The sequence below is a fragment of the Hemiscyllium ocellatum genome, chromosome 31 (genome assembly GCF_020745735.1).
Source record: "Hemiscyllium ocellatum isolate sHemOce1 chromosome 31, sHemOce1.pat.X.cur, whole genome shotgun sequence".
NCBI classification, from domain to species: domain Eukaryota; kingdom Metazoa; phylum Chordata; class Chondrichthyes; order Orectolobiformes; family Hemiscylliidae; genus Hemiscyllium; species Hemiscyllium ocellatum.
The window spans coordinates 49784643-49802973 of NC_083431.1; the positions used below are offsets into that span (position 1 = coordinate 49784643).

An 18331-nucleotide genomic window follows, 5' to 3' on the forward strand; every position below is an offset into this window, starting at 1 on the left:
TTGAGGATCTTTGGTGAATTTCTATAGTGCATCTTGTAGCTAAGACATACTGCTGCTACTGAGTGTCGGTGGTGGAGGGAGTTGGATACAGTGGATGTGCCACCAATCAAGTGGGCTGGATGGTTTCAAGTTTCTTGAGTGTTGTTGGAGCTGACCCAATAAGACAAGTAGGGAGTATTCGACCACATTCCAGAGTTGTGCCTTGCAGATGGTGGACAGGCTTTGGGGAGTCAGGAGGTGAGTTACTCATCTGAGTATGGCTAGCCTCTGGCCTGCTGTTGTAGTCAATGTGTTTATGTGGCTAGTCCAGTTGAGTTTCTGGTCAATGGTAATCCCCAGGTTGTTGATAGTGGGGGATTCAGTGATAACACCATTGAAAGCAAAGTGGTAGCGATTAGGTTATCTCTTATTGGAGATAAGTCATTGGTCAGTGCCTCACATTTGTGTGGTGCAAAGGTTACTTGCCACTTGTCAGCCTCAGCCTGGATATTGTCTAGATCTTGCTGGATTCAAACACAGACCTCTTCAGTATCTGAGAGAATGGTGCTGAACATTCTGCAATCATCGGTGAACATCCCCACTTCGGACCTTATGATGGAAGGAAGGTCATTGATGAAGCAGCTGAAGATAGTTGATAGGCAAGAAACAAAGAGTTGGAATAAACAGGTCATTTTCTGAGGGGTAGACAATGTTTTCACTTTATAAGTGAAAACAGGAAGGCAGATTATTATTTGAATGGTGATAGATTGGACGAGGGGGTGGTGCAATGAGACTTGGCTGGCCTTGGAGACCAGGTGCTAAAAGTAAGCAGCAAAAGCAGAAATTGCTGGAAAAGCTCAGCGGGTCTGGGAGCATCTGTGGAGAGAAATCAGTTAATGTTTTGGGATCAGTGACACTTCCTCAGCACATAATTAACAATCACACAACACAAGGTTATAGTCCAACAGGTTTATTGGGAAGCACTAGCTTTCATAGCGCTGCTCCTTCATCAGGTAACTATACTGGATTATAACCTGGTGTTGTGTGATTTTTAACTTTGTCCATCCCAGCTCCTCCACATCCTCAGGAAGGGTTCTGTGGAAGGGTCACCGGAACCGAAACATTAACTCTGATTTCTCTCCAAAGGTGCTGCCAGAGCAGCTGAGCTTTTCCAGCAATTTCTGTTTTTGTTTCTGATTTCCAGCATCAGTGCAGTTCCTTCAGCTTTTACATGCAGTTGCAGCCTGCAGTGAAGAACACAAACAGCATGCTGGTCTTCAGAACAAGAGGATTCAAATACCAGAGCAGGGATGTCTTGCTGCAATTGTACAAGGTCCTGGTGAGACCACACCTGGAATATTGTGTGCAGTGTCAGTCTCCTTATCTGAGGAAGGATGTTCTGGCTTCGAGGGGAGTGCAGCAAAGGTTTACCAGGCTGATTTCTGGGATGGCAGGTCTAACTGATGTACGAAGAGAGATAGGACTATATTCACTAGAGGTTAGAAGAAGGAAGGGGGAACCTCATAGAAACCTATAAAATGCTAACAGGTCCAGACAGGGCAAACCAGGAAGGATATTCCCGATGACCGGGGAGTCCGGAATCAGTCTAATGACACGGGGTAGGTCATTCAGGACTGAGATGAGGAGAAATGTCTTCACCCAGAGAATGGTGAGCCTGAAGAATTTTCCAACACAAAGTGGTTGAGGCCAAAGCATTGAATGTTTTCAAGAAGGTGTTAGATATAATTCTTAGGGCTGAAGGGATCAAAAGGTATGGGGGAGAAAGTGAGAACAGGGAACTGAGTTGAATGATCAACCGTGATGATGTAGAATGGTGGGGCAGGCTAGAAAGGCTGAGCAGCCTGCTCCCACTCCTATCTTCTATGTTTCTGTGTGACTTGCCAAGGCTCTTCTTGAAACTCCTTCACCATGTCAGGACCAGAAGACCGAGGATTAGATTCCCTACAGTGTGGAAACAGGCCCTTCGGCCCAACAAGTCCACACTGACCTTCTAAACAATAACCCACCCAGACCCATTTCCCCCTGACTAATGCGCCTAACACGATGGGCAATTTAGCATGGCCAGTTCACCTGACCTGCACATCTTTGGCCTGTGGGAGGAAACCAGAGCACCCGGAGGAAACCCACGCAGACACGGGGGGGATTGTGCAAACTCCACACAGACAGTCGCCCAAAGCTGGAATCGAACTCGGGTCCCTGGCGCTGTGAGGCAGCAGTGCTAACTACTGAGCCACCGCGCAGTCCAGAAGAAGAGCGATGCTTGCAAGTTCCTCTTCAAGTAGCTTTCCATTCTTCCCCTGCTGTCATGAGGCTGGCATCCTAAAATTCTCTTCCTAATCACATTGTGGCTGTGTGTGAACCACGTGGATTCAAGGCTGAAGCTCACCCCCACCTTCTCAAGGCCAATCAGGGATAGGCAACAATCTCTGGCCTTGACAGAGATCCTCACATCCACAAATAAATTTTAATCGTGCAGCATCATGATGTCCCAATGTTACCTCCAGCAGATCAGTCCTCCAGTTCCTGTTCAGCCCATCAGTCCTGTGCATTAGAATTAGCTTCAGCCCTTTGTGATATAGAAATTAGCTTTTGTAATTCCCAAGTTTCAGTCACCAGCGTCCTTCTTTTTCGCCCTGTTTGAGTGCTGATCATCCTTTGTGTAAGGAAATACTTCCTATCGTCTGTTCTAGATCTGCACTTAACTTTTTATCTCAGTCCAAAGTTGAAACATATTGTCGTTAGGTATTGTTAGAAATCTTATTTATATCACAGCAGAATTCCCCTAAAATGTTGATGCTTCCTGCAGATCAAGGTCACGGACATTGGAACTGGAATCTCATTGTACTGTACATTCTTTGCGCGTGAGGAGACTGCATGAACAGCTCTGGCCACATTTTGAATGCTCACATTCCAGCGTCTTTGTGAGGGATGGGCAGGGCTGATGTGAAAGTGGCAACAGAATACATACCATCCACTCACAGCCAATATCTGGGTCTCTTCCAGCTTTACTGGGGTCTTCATATGGGCTGCTGTTACGGACCAGACCAAACTCCCTCAAAATAAGTCGAGAAGGTAACCCAGACCTTAGTTTTTTTCTTATTTTAAAGGCAAGTGCCAGGCATTCAGTTCCAGATGCAGTTTGACTGGTCAACTACCAGATCTGAAGCAAAGCACACTTTATTCACACACTATAGTTAAAATACAACAAAAGAAAGAAGAAATTGGAAAAATTAACTCTATTGGAAAACTTAACAGAAACATAGATTATTTACCTACTAGACAGTAACTGTCCCAATGTGGTAACTTTTCATAAACACACCCTTGACAAAGGCAAAGACAGAAAAACAGATTGTCTCACAAGCAATTCTAGCAGCAGGAAGAGAACCACAGCTTTTAGCTGTAACACAGAGAGGGAAAAACAGCTTCAGCATCCGGCTTCAAGACTCAGCAGCTGCTCCTGAGAAGTTAAAACTAAAAATCCTGGTTCTGTGGGAGCTTGATCCCATCCATTCAGGCTGCTTCTATTACTCCAACCTTGGAAAAAAACCCAAGGCCTCACAAACTGTTTGCTCTAGTGGCTCTGAGTGGATGGCTATGCACCTCTCTCCCAACTTTTCTTCATGAAAAAGCCCAGGACAAAATACATAGCTCAGCTGCCTGCTGGAACTGAGCTACTCTTCATTAGCCCTGGAGAGACGGGGTTGGGAGGGTACAATGGCATTTATTCAGTTGGGGAGCATTCGAAGAATGAAATGTGTGATGCCAATGTTTTGCCCACTTTTCGTGGCATTAAGTCACCTCGTCTTAAAGGGGCAAATACGCATTGTTCAACAACAAAGTGAGCAAATAATACAGGCCTGCAAATGTTATTCTTTTTGAGTTCATGAATGGCCCACATCCACCTTCCCACATGTATCACACTGATCTTACCTGCATAAGCTGGGGCCTATGGTGGGTGTACCATACAGAATGCCTTGCCCTTTCTGATCTGATGGGCATGCTCAGTGGAAAATCTAAGTTCTAAATCCAAATCTACAGACTGTTCATCTTGCTTTATCATTTTAGGTGAGACATTAAAACTGAATCCCTAGCAGTTTTGTGGAGTGGTTACTACAACACCACTTCAAGGAAGAGAAGGGAGAGATCTGCCCAGTGTCTTACCGCTCATCCAAAACTCCAAAAGCGAATTATCTGGTCATCATCACTCTGCTGTCTATGGGATCTTCTTGTACACAAAATGGCTGCCACATTTTCTGTATGACAACAATGGTTACACTTCCAAAATGGTTTAGCAGCTGTGAAGCGCTTTGAGATATCTGGGGGCTGTGGAAGGAGCTAGATAAATGCAGCAGGTAACAAGAGCAGGGTTGTACTGCTGAGGCTGTATCAGGTTCTGGTCAGACTGTGTTTGGAATACTGTGAGCGGTTTTGGACCCCATTTCTAAGGAAAGTGATACTGGCTTTGGAAGGGGTCTGGAGAACGTTTATAAGAATGATCTCAGGGATGAAGGGCTTCTCATATGAGGAGCAGTTGAGGGCTCTGGGTGTGTACTCGATGAAGAACGAGGGATGATCTGATTGAAACTTGCAGAATACGGAGAGACCTGGATAGAGTGGATGTGGAGAAGATGTTTCCACAGCCTCAGAATAAAAGGATGATCCTTTAGAACTGAGGGGAGGAGGAATTTCTTCAGCCAGCGGGTGGTGACACTATGGAACTTCCTGCTGCAGAAGGCTGTGGAGGCCAAGTCACTGAGTCTATTTAAGACATGAGCTAGATAGGTTCTTGATGAGTCAAGTGTTATGGGGAGCAGGCAGGAGAATGGGGTTGAGAAACATATCAGCAATGATCGAATGGGCCAAATGGCCTAATCCTAGACCTTGTGGTTTAATTCTTCCCTTATCTTCAAACATCTCTGGTTTATAACTAATTGATCTCTTTGAATCCTCCGTGAGACTAGAGTGCAGCAGCAACAGAGGGACGTACTGGAGTGAGTAGATGCTTTTTCTTGGATGGCCCATTGATCGGTGATGTTTCCACATGTAAAAGCTGGAGTCTTGTTGTTACATAACCTCTCATAACAACAAGCAAGGCTGATTAACCGCCTTACAATGTCTATGCCTCAAACAATTGATCGCTCTTTGAGAGAGATGTGGTTAAGCAATGCAGACAGAACAGGTTGTTAAAGATAATGAAATATTAATGGGTGAATCAATAAATTATTACAGAGGTACAGAATCATTAGACACCAGCCTGACCTACACAAGCTACATGGAGATCAGCAACAGCGCAACAATCTGGTTAATGCCAATCATGTATAGAATTATAAAAGGAAGCTCTTTATTGATCAAAGACTGTCTCCATTTTGAGCCTGCAGGATACTTCATTGTGTGAGCATACTCAAAGGCTGCAGCACCCAGTGTGTACTCTGAAGGCAATCACTGTCTCGTTACCAGGCAACTAGCTCTAGGCCTAGAAGCCACTCAATTGCATATCGGCCCAGAGGCACATTCCAAGGGGAGAGTGTGGCAAATATTTGGCATTTCAGGTGAGGATGATTTTCTTCATCCTGCCTCTGTTGTTCCTCATTTCCTGTTAGGAGAAGGGAGGATTGCAGATGCTGGAGATCAGAGTTGAGAGTGTGGCACTGGGAAAGCACAGCTGGTCAGGCAGCATCCGAGGAGCAGGAGAATCAACGTTTCGGACACAAGCCTCATTCCTGATGAAGGGCTAATGCCCGAAACGTCGAATTTCCTACTCCTCGAATGCTACCTGACCAGCTGTGATTTTTCATGCCACACCTTTTGACTCATTTCCTATTGTCATGTGACAGTGTCAACCGTGATTGGTAGAAAACTGTATACCCTACTCCCTCTATTGTCTGACCACCACTGGAACTAATTGGAGTGTGAAGTCCAGTGATAGCTGTATTCTGTTTTCTTTCCATCTCTATCCAGGCGCAGTCCAGACATCTGTGTAACTCACAAATGATATTTATTGACATGCTGTATGTGACGGAGAAAGTGAGGACTGCAGATGCTGGAGACCAGAGTTGAAAAATGTGGTGCTGGAAAAACACAGCATGCCAGGCAGCATCCGATGAGCAGGAGAATCAATGTTTCGGGCATAAGTCCTGAAGAAGGGCTTATGCCCGAAACGTCGATTCTCCTGCTCCTCGGATGCTGCCTGGCATGCTGTGTGTTCTCAATGCTGTACATGATGGCACGACGACAGATCAGCATGCATTGTGCTGGACATGTTCTGATCCCTCTCTCTGTCAGTACCCTCGCATGTAGCTGGCTGTTTCCATCAATGTTCTGACCTCAGTTCTTGGTAACACAGGAGAAGTCAGATCCAAGAGCGATCCCTGATTTGATGCAACTATAATTTGCAATTTGGTCCCAAGATGGTCAGTTATTGACCAGTTTGTTAAGAGTTGTGAATGTATTTTGGACCAAAGACAAAAGATTATGGCACTCAAAAGCAAAGAAAAAGAAATTGATGTCTTTTTTTTTCTCAAAACGTGTTTTTAACCTTGCATTAAGCCAGCATTCATTCAGCACAAAACTGCCGAGGTTACCAATCCTATCTCTACAGTGATCGTATGTAGGTACAGAACCAAAGGAGAAACATATTGGAATGGATTTGGTGCATTCGAAACAAAGTCACTACTTGTGGTCCATTTGTTCATGAGCTTAGCTCCTTTGCCAAGCCTGCCAAGAGGGTCATTGGAACCTTATTCATCTTTTGAAATCAACCACTAAGATGTGAAGTTCAGATCACATTCTCTCTGAAGGCCAACATCATGTCTTGTTGTTTTCTGACTGTCACACACAGTGGGTATATATCTATGCCTTACCAGCTACATGTTCCATGGTGGCACTCTGACCTCCGAGCAACAAGCCCTCACATAACATGTGCTGACACACTCCAGTGTGAGTACGGGACTGTCAGAGGCACTGGCTCTTCACTGAGTTGTTAAGGCCCGATCTGCTATCTGACAGTGTGGCGTAAAAGGCACTATTGGAAGGACAGAAGAGGATCTGTGTTTGCTGTCTTATCAAATATTTCTTCCAAAATGATCATTCCCGGGGCCATTTAATTGGTCATTATCATATTGCTGTTTACAAGCACAAATTGGCTTTTTAAAATTAGAGTCCCTACATTATGGGAAACAGGCCCTTCAGACCAAAATGTCCACACTGACCCTCAGAAGTGTAACTCCATCCAGACTCATTTCCCTACATTTACCGCTGACTAATGCACCTAACATGATGAGCAATTCACCTGACCTGAACATCTTTTGGATTGTAGCGGGAAACCGGAGCACCCGGAGGAAACCCACGCAGACACAGAGAGAACGTGCAAACTCCACACAGACAGTCATTCGAGGTGGGAATCGAACCCACGTCCCTGGCACTGTGAGACAGTAGTGCCAACCATTGAGCCACCATGCCACCCCCTTGTCAAGACAGATAGAGGCTATTGTGAACATCAGACACAGTATTTCAGATACGCGCTGAAAGGAGATTTGATTTGAAGCAAACTGTTTTTATTTCTTGATCCAATAAATTTTGATCTAATACTGTCAAAGAACAGGCAGTCAGAAATGGCTTGTGGTACTTAGGGAATTGTGTAGACAATTCAACATAGAGCAATACAAATTGCTGCAGATAGGGCCAAAAGACCCAGGAAAGGGATCCATAATTTGATGAAGGAAATGTCATTCACAGAAGACCAAAGTCGGCCTGGTTCCTGGTTGATAAACCATCAAAGCCATTGTAAGAGTGCTCGGTGACCATGAGCAAAGCTGGATGGGATTAAAATCTCAATGCTGAGCTGGAATTGTGAGGCCACGCTGCTATTTAATCAACCTTTGAGAATACACTTAGAATACTGTGTATAATTCCGTGTGTATAACTCTTAAACTATGTATAAGCACATGCTGTGAATGAGAAGACTCAGATAGTAAGCACTTGATTGTGGATAATATCTTGATCAAAATGTAATATTTTATGCAAATTATCACCTGGTAGTACAGAATTTGAATACTGCTAAACAAAAAACTCATGCTGTTTTCATCTTGTTCTCAGCAGGACAGATGCAGGAATGCAAATTTCAAAGGGAACAACAATTTATAGTGCATGAGAAAAGGGGGCGAATTTGGCAACTGGATTCTGGATGATTGAGTTAATTCCATGGCGATTATATTACGCACCCACAAACTTTCAAATTTTTTTTGATACTTTTTTTTTAAAAAGGCAAGTTAACACTATTGGATGAAGTGTCACACCTTTTTAGGAATAACCTTGTTATTTTACAAACCATAGAAACTTCTCAGGCTAGGGTGCCAGCTGATTAGGAAGTAGGATGCCAGGTGGATATAGTACCCAGTAAGTAGCATGCCAGTTGGGTAACGTGTCAAGGGAGCCTGGTAAGGAATGGTGTGTTTCTTGTGGGTTGGGGTTGCTGGGGGTTATCAGGTCCAGTAGAGAGGATTGTTGGGTGCTGGAGGATGTAACGCATGGAGTAAGAGAGGGAAGAGGAGAGGATTGTTTTTGGGTTACAGCGAGGATGGAGTGTGGGTTGTTGCCTCCCATGGCAAGGGGTGGGGAGGAGGTTTCAGCACCCAGAGGTAAGGTGTTGGTTCTTGGGAGGCAGAAGATGTCAGACAGAGATGGGGGATGGGAAGGTGTCAGGTCAGGGTCTGGGAGGTGTCGGGGCCTGGGGGAGTGCAGTTGAGAGTGCATGAGGTAAGCTCAATGGGCATAATTATCCAGGAGATAGATAAGGGTTTTAAATTCAGTTTAAAAGTAATTTTAATTTACTTCTAATGAAGTAACTATTTACTTAACTGCAGCAGAACCCTCCAGATTCTCTGAGTTAAATGTATAGTTTCAGGTGTAAGGGAATTTGTCTGTGAGATCGTCAACTCCTTAAGAATCTGCCATCCCTGGCATTCTGCACAGCTCCTATGAGCAACTCCCCATCTATGGTTCAGAGACAACAATCTAGCTCTGGGGAAATCCATGCTTTATTGTCCTAGCTGGATAGGTCATATCTGATCCATCTTTCACATTTTGGAGGGGACAAGATATAGGATAGAATTTCAAAATGGTTTTGGAGCTACATTGTCCTGCGTAGTGTTGGGACAGATCTTCTGTCCCCGTGTTCGTTTGGAGGAGAGAGACACCGGGTCTGATTAAAAGTATAAACAGGTTTAATGAGAGAGAATCGTACACAGTACAGTGAGGTGTCTAGCTCACTGGAGAAGGCGCGTTCTGCCTATATTTTAATTTGTCTATCCTTTTGTTCTCTCACATTCCAGAGTTACATCCTTATTTGGTAAAATGCAGAATTTTGGTATGTCATTGGTTCTCACCTGATAACATTCTATTACCTCAGTTTGAGCTACAAGCATTTTGACACGGCTCCAGTGTCTTGTTATCTCTCACCCTCCCTGGGGCCTCTTCAGGCTATGCCATCAGCTTTTCAGTCTGTTCTTAGTGTAACATAATGGCTTACTGTTGTCTAGTGAAGCTAACAAGTTCCAGACTTGCTAATACTACCTTACGTGAGCACTACCTAACAATAAAGTTTCTTACACTACCTAACCTTAATAATGAATCCCAACAGTAGGTGCGTACATATATATCCTGAGTGCCACATCACTCAGCTCTGCCAACGTGCCAAAGCAAAACGTATCATTCCACCACAGAGACTGGGTGGGGGAGGGGGGAAGACAGGGATTTTTGTGTCTAAATGTCATTACTTTGAACTTCTAAAAACCACAAGAAAGACAAGATCACTCGATGGATAGGAAAGGGTACGGGGATATTATATTTATGGATTTCAGAAGGAAGTCAATAACAATTTGAAGAAGAGATGATTGCCAGTGATAAAAGCACCATGGACTTGGAGATAACTTTGCAACATGAGTTGGTGTTGGGTTGGAAGATCAGAGATAAAGAATGCTTGAGATATTGGGATGTACTCTAATGGGGCTGGATGTGATTAATGGTGTTCCCTAGTGCAATATACCTCAGTTTTTCACTAATTATATTAAAGGACTGGACGTAGGGAATATCCAAGAATAGACTTGATTAATGCAGGCAGTAAATTGTGTCAATTTTACTAGTGGTTAGAGATGGACCCCAGTCTGACTGATTTTAAAAAGAGCCTTTCCCTTATATGACATTATGCTTTAATACTGGAAGCTGATTAAATCGAATCTTTGAAAAATCCTAGCAAGGAAGAAATTGTAAAAGCTGCAAGAAAAGGTCAAGGAAATGGAAGCTACTCATTCAAAGAGACAGTGACAGACAGGAAATGATTGGGGTCCCAGTCACTGACCCAACAAAAAAGCCCGAGGAAGGAAGGGACCCCAACCACAGACTCCAACCCCAATCCTGCAAAGTCTCCAGTGATCCTGACAATTGTGGACTTCCTTCATTTTTCCCACCTTCATCCTTCATTGGATAGTGGATGGGTGAGATGGTCTCTTAGCAAACTACGTAGAGTCATAGAGTCATACAGCATGGAAACAGACCCTTCGATCCAACCCGTCCATGCTGACCAGGTATCCCAAACTGAACTAGCTCCATTTGCCTACGATTGGTCCATATACCTCTAAGCCTTTCTTACCTGTCCAAATGTCTTTTAAATATTGTAAATATACCTACCTCCCTCACTTCCTCTGGCAGCTTGTTCTATAAGAGTACCACCCTCTGTGTGAAAAAGTTACCTCTCAGGTCCCATTCCACTCACACCTTATGGGGTGACATAGTGGCTCAGTGGTTAGCACTACAGTTCGATTCCACCCTCAGCTGACAGTCTGTTTGGAGTTTGCATATTCTCCCCGTATCTGCGTGGGTTTCCTTCAGGTGCTCTGGTTTCCTCCCACAGTCCAAAGATGTGCAGGTCAGGTGGATTGGCCGTGCTAAATTGCCCTGTAGTGCTCAGAGATGTACAGTCTGATTGGATGAACCATGGGAAATGTGGGTTCAAAGTGATAGGATGGGGGCCTGGATCTGGGTGGAAAGCTTTTTGGAGGGGTTGTGCAGACATGATGGGCTGGATTGCCTCTTTCTCCACTCTAGGGATTCTATGATGTTATCGAATGATTCTGAGTTTTGGAATAATGTAGATTTACAAATCTCTAAGACCATCACATAAACAGAATGAGGGAAAGGCTTCAATGGGAAATCTATGTGCCTGTCAGTAAAGTGGATGTAGATCTTGACTAGATCTTCATCCCAATCCTGAAGCCGACCTGTTATATTGTTTTGTAAATAGCTTTCAGTTTTAAGTCGCCTCCCAGCTTATCCAGCTCCAGTTGACTGTCTAGAGCCCTGAAAGGGAGATCTCTCTTTCTGTGATGTGTCATATTTAACAAAGGCCAGAAGTAGTTGCTTAGAGCATGTAACTAATAAAATAATACTGACATTATGCTGGTGCATATTTTATATTAACAATATAAAAATATTATAATTTTATTGGAATGGGAGTTGGCCATTCAGTTTGTCAAGGCCTGATCTGATGCTCACTTCTCCCATCCATTTGGACTGTATTGTCCATTCCAAACTACAATCACTCCCCCAGCCTTGAACATTTTAATTAACCTCTAGCAACTGCAGCACTGTGGGAGCGAGAAATCCTTTGTGCAAAAATGTGTTTCCTTCTTGTTTAATTCCAACATCAAAACAAAACATCTCCGTTCCTTCAAGTGTAGTCAGAGATCTTTGTTTGGTCTGCACTCGACCCAGCTCGGAATGTAAGATTGTTTTCTCTAATTCTGAACTTGCCCACAGGAGCATGCCAGCTACTCTGTATCGATCCCATCAAATCCTTTAAGCAAGAATTGGATTATCCCTCAATCTGCCAGAGGAAATAGAGGACAGGTTTATATAACCCAATGTCATTGTTTAACTCTTTCTGGGTGAATGCACCCTTTCCAGTAATCTTCCTAAGAGTCAGTGTTTAAATCTGCATCCTGCATTCTGTAATCTCAGGGCTAAGTTTACCCATTGTCTGAAACAGGATCCTGCTGGTGTTTGATGTCTGCCTTCAACCATCCCACTCTGCCTTGTGTCATCTTTTGAGCTATAGGGAGAGGCTGGACAGGTTGGATGTCTTTTCACTGGAGTGTGCAAACCCTGTGGGGTGGTATCCAGGTTCAAAATGACTGATCGAGGGTCCCAGACTGGAGGACTGTATTCCTGCTCAGGTCACCCCTCTGTCTTTGTCTGTGACCCTTATTCCCCACCCATTCCTGTCATCACTCTGGTGTCTGAGAGCTAACCCTCAAGTGAGTATGTACTGGAAGGAGGGACCACCTCCTTGATGGTGCTGCCGTTGTTCAATAGATCTGATTGGTCAGCTACTTATAGAGTTATAGAGGTGTACAGCATGGAAACAGACCCTTCGGTCCAACCTGTCCATGCCGACCAGATATCCCAACCCAATCTAGTCCCACCGGCCAGCACCCAGGACTAGATTGGGTTGGGATATCCGGTTGGCATGGACGGGTTGGGCCGAAGGGTCTGTTTCCATGCAGTGCATCTCTATGACTCTATAAGTAGCTGACCAAACAGATCTATTGAACAACAGCAGTACCATCAAGGAGGGAAGGCAGTGGTAATACAATTGGAGTAAGTAACCCAAAAATCCCAGGTTCTGAAAACATGAGTTCAAATCCCACCATGGGAGATGGTGAAATGTGAATTCAATAACAATCTGAAGCTAGCCTAATGGTGACCATGTGATCATTGTCACTTGTTGTAAAGGCTCATTGGGGTCACTAGTATTCTTTAGGGAAGGAAATCTGCCATCCTTACACAGTCTGGTCTACACAGGACTCCAGACCCAAAGCAATATGGTTGACTCTGAAATGGCTTGGAGAACCAATTAGTTCAAACACAACTCAGAATGGCAACACTAGCCAGGCTTGCCAGTGATACCCAAAAATAATCTTTTAAAAATAGTGAACCCATCACCCACTGTTGGAAGAATATGGCCTCATTCCTGACGAAGGGCTTACGCCCAAAATGTCAATTCTCCTGCTTCTCCGATGCCATCTGACCTGCTGTGCTTTTCCAGCAATGCGCTCTCCACTCTCAATATCAGCAGTGGCAAGATGAGGTACTGAAGTTGGCTTGGTGGGTGGGCCTTCTGCCATCAGGCTTCTTGTGAGGGAATGCTTGCAGCTGTCTAGTTAAGTGCCCAAGGAGGGGGGCTGATTTCCCACTGGCCTGCCCTTTCAAAGGGGAAAAGTGCATTACTGCTGGCACTCCGAATGTTGGACCTGGAGGAGTTGCTGGGCAGGGCAAGTTTCCGGTGATAAGGTCATGGAGAAGTTTGAATATACCTTCTCAAGGGGCAATTAGCAATGGTCAATAGCAGTTGGGTCAGCCAATGGTGTCCTCACCTTATGAATGAATTAATAAAAGAAATAGAAGTTTTAAAATCACATAAACAGTGAGATGCCAGGGCTTTGAGGTTGCTTGGCATAATTCCCATTGATGGAGGCTGTGGAGGAGATGGGGGGAGGCCATGTGACAGGAGATGATCAGGCAATGGCAAAACAGTAGCTCACACCCACATTAAAACAGTGTTGTGAGGTGTGTGTTTCGATTCACTTTAAATTAAGAACCAAAATAAATTAGAAAAAAAACATACAAATTGTTAAAAAAAGGATTTAGTTCCACTTTAATATTTTTGATGCATCCATTATATTCATAAGTATACTTCCATATACACATATAGATATACAAAAATAACTCATATATAACGTAAGTACATTAAAATGTACATTTACACCAACATTTCATACAGATACAATTAATTCAAACATCTATCTTAATAATTCTTTGAGTACTCAAGTATAAACTCATATACACACCCCATAAAGGTGCACATTCTGATACAAATATTATACAGCCATTGTACCCTGTGACTGCACAGGACTTTGCTTCGCTGCTCCTGAACTACAAGTGAAAATTTTCAAACACCAGGGTGTTCCGAGGTGATTTCCTGCATCCTCCGAATTACGTAACACATTGCAGCAGATCACAAAACATTTAGAGTGCTGCAAAGCATTTATCATATTTGATTTGTTGAAAGAGTGAGATGGAGCAGATTGAGAGGATGCTGATGTGGCACAGAATCACTGGTATAGGCTAGTTAGACAGAACAGCCTGTCTCTGGGCTGCAAAATCCTGCAACAATTTCATCTGGCAATTGCAAGCATTTGCAATGATCCAGCATTAGTTTATTTGGGATTTTTGTTTTGGTGCTTTCTATGCTCATTGAAACAATAAAGAATTTTGTGTTTATTTTGTTTCAATAATTCTCTTTTCTGGTGCTTGTCTACGAGTGATATCACAACTAGAGATGGCAAATACATTTTAACTTTTATGATATTCCGTGATACTCAGTGAAGTTGCCAATTTAGTTGGAAACATGTGAGGTAGGAGACATAGGAGAAAGTGAGGACTGCAGATGCTGGAGATCAGAGTTGAAAGTGTGGTGCTGGAAAAGCACAGCAGGTCAGGCAGCATCCGAGGAGCAGGAGAATCGATATTTTGGGCATTAGCCCTTCATCAGGAATGAGGCTTGTGGGCTGGGGGGCTGGGAGAAAATGGAAGGAGGGGGTGGGGTTGGGGAAAGGTAGCTGGGAAAGCGATTGGTGGATGAAGGTGAGGGAGAAGGTGATAGGTCAGAGCGGGGGAGTGATGGACAGGTCAGGAGGACGGTGCCGCATTGGAGGTTAGGATTGGGATAATTTTGGAGGAGGGGAAATGAGCAAGCTGTTGAAATCCACATTTATCCCGTGTGGTTGCAGGCGGAACATGAGGTGTTCCTCCTCCAGGTGTCGGGTGGTTAGGGTGTGGTGATGGAGGAGGCCCAGAACCTCCATGTCCTTGACGGAGAGGCAGGGAAAGTTGAAGTGTTCAGCCACGGGTCGGTGGGGTTGGTGGGTGTGGTGTCCCAGAGATGTTCTCTGAAATAATCCGCATAAGACGTCATGTCTCCCCAATGTAGAAGAGACCACATCGGATGCAATGGATACAGTAGATGACATTGGGAAAGGTGCAGGTGAATTTCTGGTGGATGTAGAAGGATCCTTTGGGGCCTCAGACAGAGGTGAAGGGAGTGATGTGGGCGCAGGTTTTTCACTTCCTGCGGTGGCTGGGTGAAGGCTGGTGGGGGGTGTGGACCTGATAAGGGAGTTGCAGAGAAAATGGTCTTTTTGGAACACTGATAGGGGTGGGGAGGGAAATATATCTCTGATCGTGGGGTCCGTTTGGAGATGGTGGAAGTGGCGGAGGATGATGAGATGTATGTGAAGGTTGGTGGGGTGGAAGGTGAGGATCGGGGGGGTTCTGTCCTTGTTGTGTTGGGAAGGGTGGGGCTTGAAGTGGAGGAAATGTGCTGGAAGGCATCGTCAACCACGTAGGAAGGGAAGTTGTGATCATGGAATAAGGGGGCCATCTGGGACTTTCTGAGGTGGAATTGGTCATCTTGGGAACAGATGTGGCGGAGGCGGAGGAATTGGGAATAAGGGGCGGCATTTTTACAGAAGGTAGGGTGGGAGGAGGTGTAGTCTGGGTAGCTATGGGAGTCGGTGGGCTTGTAGTAGCAGAAGTAGACCATTCAATTCAGTAAGGTCATTTGTGTTTTGAATTTCCCATCCTGCCTTGGTGGTACAGTGGTGAGCACTACTACCACATAGCTCCAAGGACCTGGGCTCAGTTCTAGGTTTGGACCACCATCTGTTTGGAGTTTTCCCAGTTTCCGTGTGGGTTTCTTTCAAGGTTACTCCAGTTTTCTCCCACAGTCCAAAGATGTATGGATTAGCCTTGCTAAATTGCCCCATAGTGCACAGGCTAGGTGGATTAGCCATGGGAAATACAAGGTTTTAGGGATAGTGCAGAGGGGATAGGTTTGGATGGGACACTTCCAGAGGGTCCATTGGACTCAATGGGCTGAATGGCCTGTTTCCACACTGTAGGAATTCTCTGATATGCATCTCACCTTTGATTTCCTTGCTTAACACAAAGCTATCTATCTTAAAAATCTTTAATGAGTTCCTTTAGAAGCAGAGGTCTAAAGTTGCACAACACTCAGTGAGAAATTAATCTTCTAATCTTTGTCCAAAAAGGATGACTTCTAATTTTAAAACAGTGCCCCTTGTCCTGGACTGACTTCAGATAAGGAAATGTTGTTGAGTGACAATGAATTGAAAGTTTTTGCTGTCTGCTCAACAAAGATTATTCCCGAATCAACAAACCTCACTTCCCAACACATCTGGTATTGAAAGCTGGCTTCAAACTCATGTTTGAACTTATTGTGCTACTCATGTTCCTATCTTTACAAATGCTTCTAAACTGCATTCCTGATTAGTACAATCCTGGCTTTCCCCTTCCTTTGTCTGGATATAATTCTCAAAATTGTTCCTTAAGATGGTGGTAATGCCATTAGATGGCGATTTAAATAATTATCAGAATAATAAAGTGACAGCAAACTGGATTCAAATGGGATAAGGGCCTAAGTGGGCATGCCTCCTGTGATTATGGAACACTATTGAAAAGTGTCTGTATATGACATGAAAGGTAATGTCGAGGCTGCTTTATCAAGTGTCCCTGGACATGAAGAACAGTAGGCACTTGGGGAAGCTATGAAAATGTGGATGGTGCCTGTGGGTCAGGAGCACACCCTCAGAGAGGGTAGAGGCACAGGGTGATGTGGTTTGAGGTATTTGGTCTGGCAGGGACTCAGCTAAGGATGGCTGGTGACGTGTCAAAGAGAACTATCTATTCTGGATGAGGCTTTAAAGCTGCGTTTGCCCTCTCAGGTGGGTGTAAAAGGTTTCTTGGTACCAGTTTGAACAAGAGCAGAGAGGCAAGTGTCATTCCTAGCGTCTTGGTCAGCTTTTAACTTTCAACCAACATCAATAACACAAACGACTTCTGGTCACTTCTGGGGATCTTGGCATCTGCAAATTGGCCACTGTGTATCCTTTAGAGTAACAATGACGACATGGCGACTGAGTAATCACTAACTGTAAAGTGATTTTGGGGTGCCCTGAGGAAGACTGCGTGGGACTCTCTTTCCTTCCTTATGTTCAGTCAAGGTAATGGTTTTGTAAAGGGCTCTTGCTAGGCAAGGGGGCAGTAAACAGTGCGTTAGTGCTGCCCACAGCTGAACCTTTAGTACTGTACTCTGATCAAAGTGCTTTTTTTTCTGAAATACCACCAAAGACCTTGTTACCATTGGAAACAACTTTCAGAAGCAGAAGAAATTGGCTACATACTTGATTTGCTCTATGTGCAAGGATGATGAGAGTGAGGAACAATGTGAGAAAGGATTTCTAAAAACCCCTATGGAAAGTGCTGCTTTTCTTTTGTGTAAAATACAATTGCTACCATTGTTTTTATCGATTCAGAACCTTATTGCTTGATATTCCAACCAGTCTTAGAATTGTCTCCTTCGGTCCAGCTTTATCCAGTGAATGGCTCCATTCAACTCCACACCTCACCGCAGGCATGATGGTAGTGTCTTAGCTTCTTGGGTTGGGGGTCACTTCCTCCGAATCTGCAAAGAGAAAGACAAAAATCAGTGAGTTAACAGCAACAGCATTTACAACAAGCTGCCTGACTGCTCCAAAACACTTACTTTGTACATTGTGTGTCTTTCCAAGGGTCAGGAAATCTGATGATAAAAGTGGGACTTTCATTACATAGAAACACAGAAAATAGAAACATGATTAGGCCATTCAGCCCATTAAGACAAGCAGGAGGCTGAAAGAACACAGCAAGCCAGGTATCATCAGGAGGTGGAGAAGTCAACGTTCTGGGTGTAACCCTTTTTCAGCATTGACTTCTCCACCTCCTGATGCTGCCTGGCCTGTCGTGTTCCTCCAGCCTCCTGCCTGTCCCTCCTGATGCTGCCTGGCTTGCTGTGTTCTCCCAGCCTCCTATCTCTCTATCTTGGATTCCAGCATCTGCAGGATTTTTTTGTCTCTAACTTGGCCTATTAAACCTTCTCTGCCATTCAATATGACCATGGCTGGTCATCCAATTAGTACTCTGTTTTCACTTTCTTCCCGAATCTTTCGATCCTTTTACATGTAAGAACTAAATTTAGCTCCTTCTTGAAAACATTCAATGTTGTGGCATCAACCGCTTTCTGTGGCAGAGAATTCCACAGGCTCCCCCCCCCACACACACACACCCCCGACCACCCCCCACCTCCACAAACCTCTGAGTGAGGAAATTTCTCCTCATCTCAGTCCTACTTGTATCCTTAGACAGTGACTCCTAGGTTTGG

At 44.4% G+C, this 18331-nt stretch overlaps 1 protein-coding gene across 2 annotated transcripts in view; it reads right to left on the reverse strand.

Annotated features, from left to right (window-relative positions):
- Positions 1–13784: 13784 nt before the first annotated feature.
- Positions 13785–18331, reverse strand: part of LOC132830323 (protein spinster homolog 3-like) — a 142416-nt gene continuing 137869 nt past the window's right edge. For both annotated transcript variants that reach the window (XM_060847931.1, XM_060847932.1), the window contains exon 12: positions 13785–17596. In XM_060847931.1, the coding sequence (XP_060703914.1) occupies positions 17562–17596 (35 nt within the window). In that variant the 3' untranslated portion in view covers positions 13785–17561. The remainder of the gene's footprint in view (positions 17597–18331) is intronic.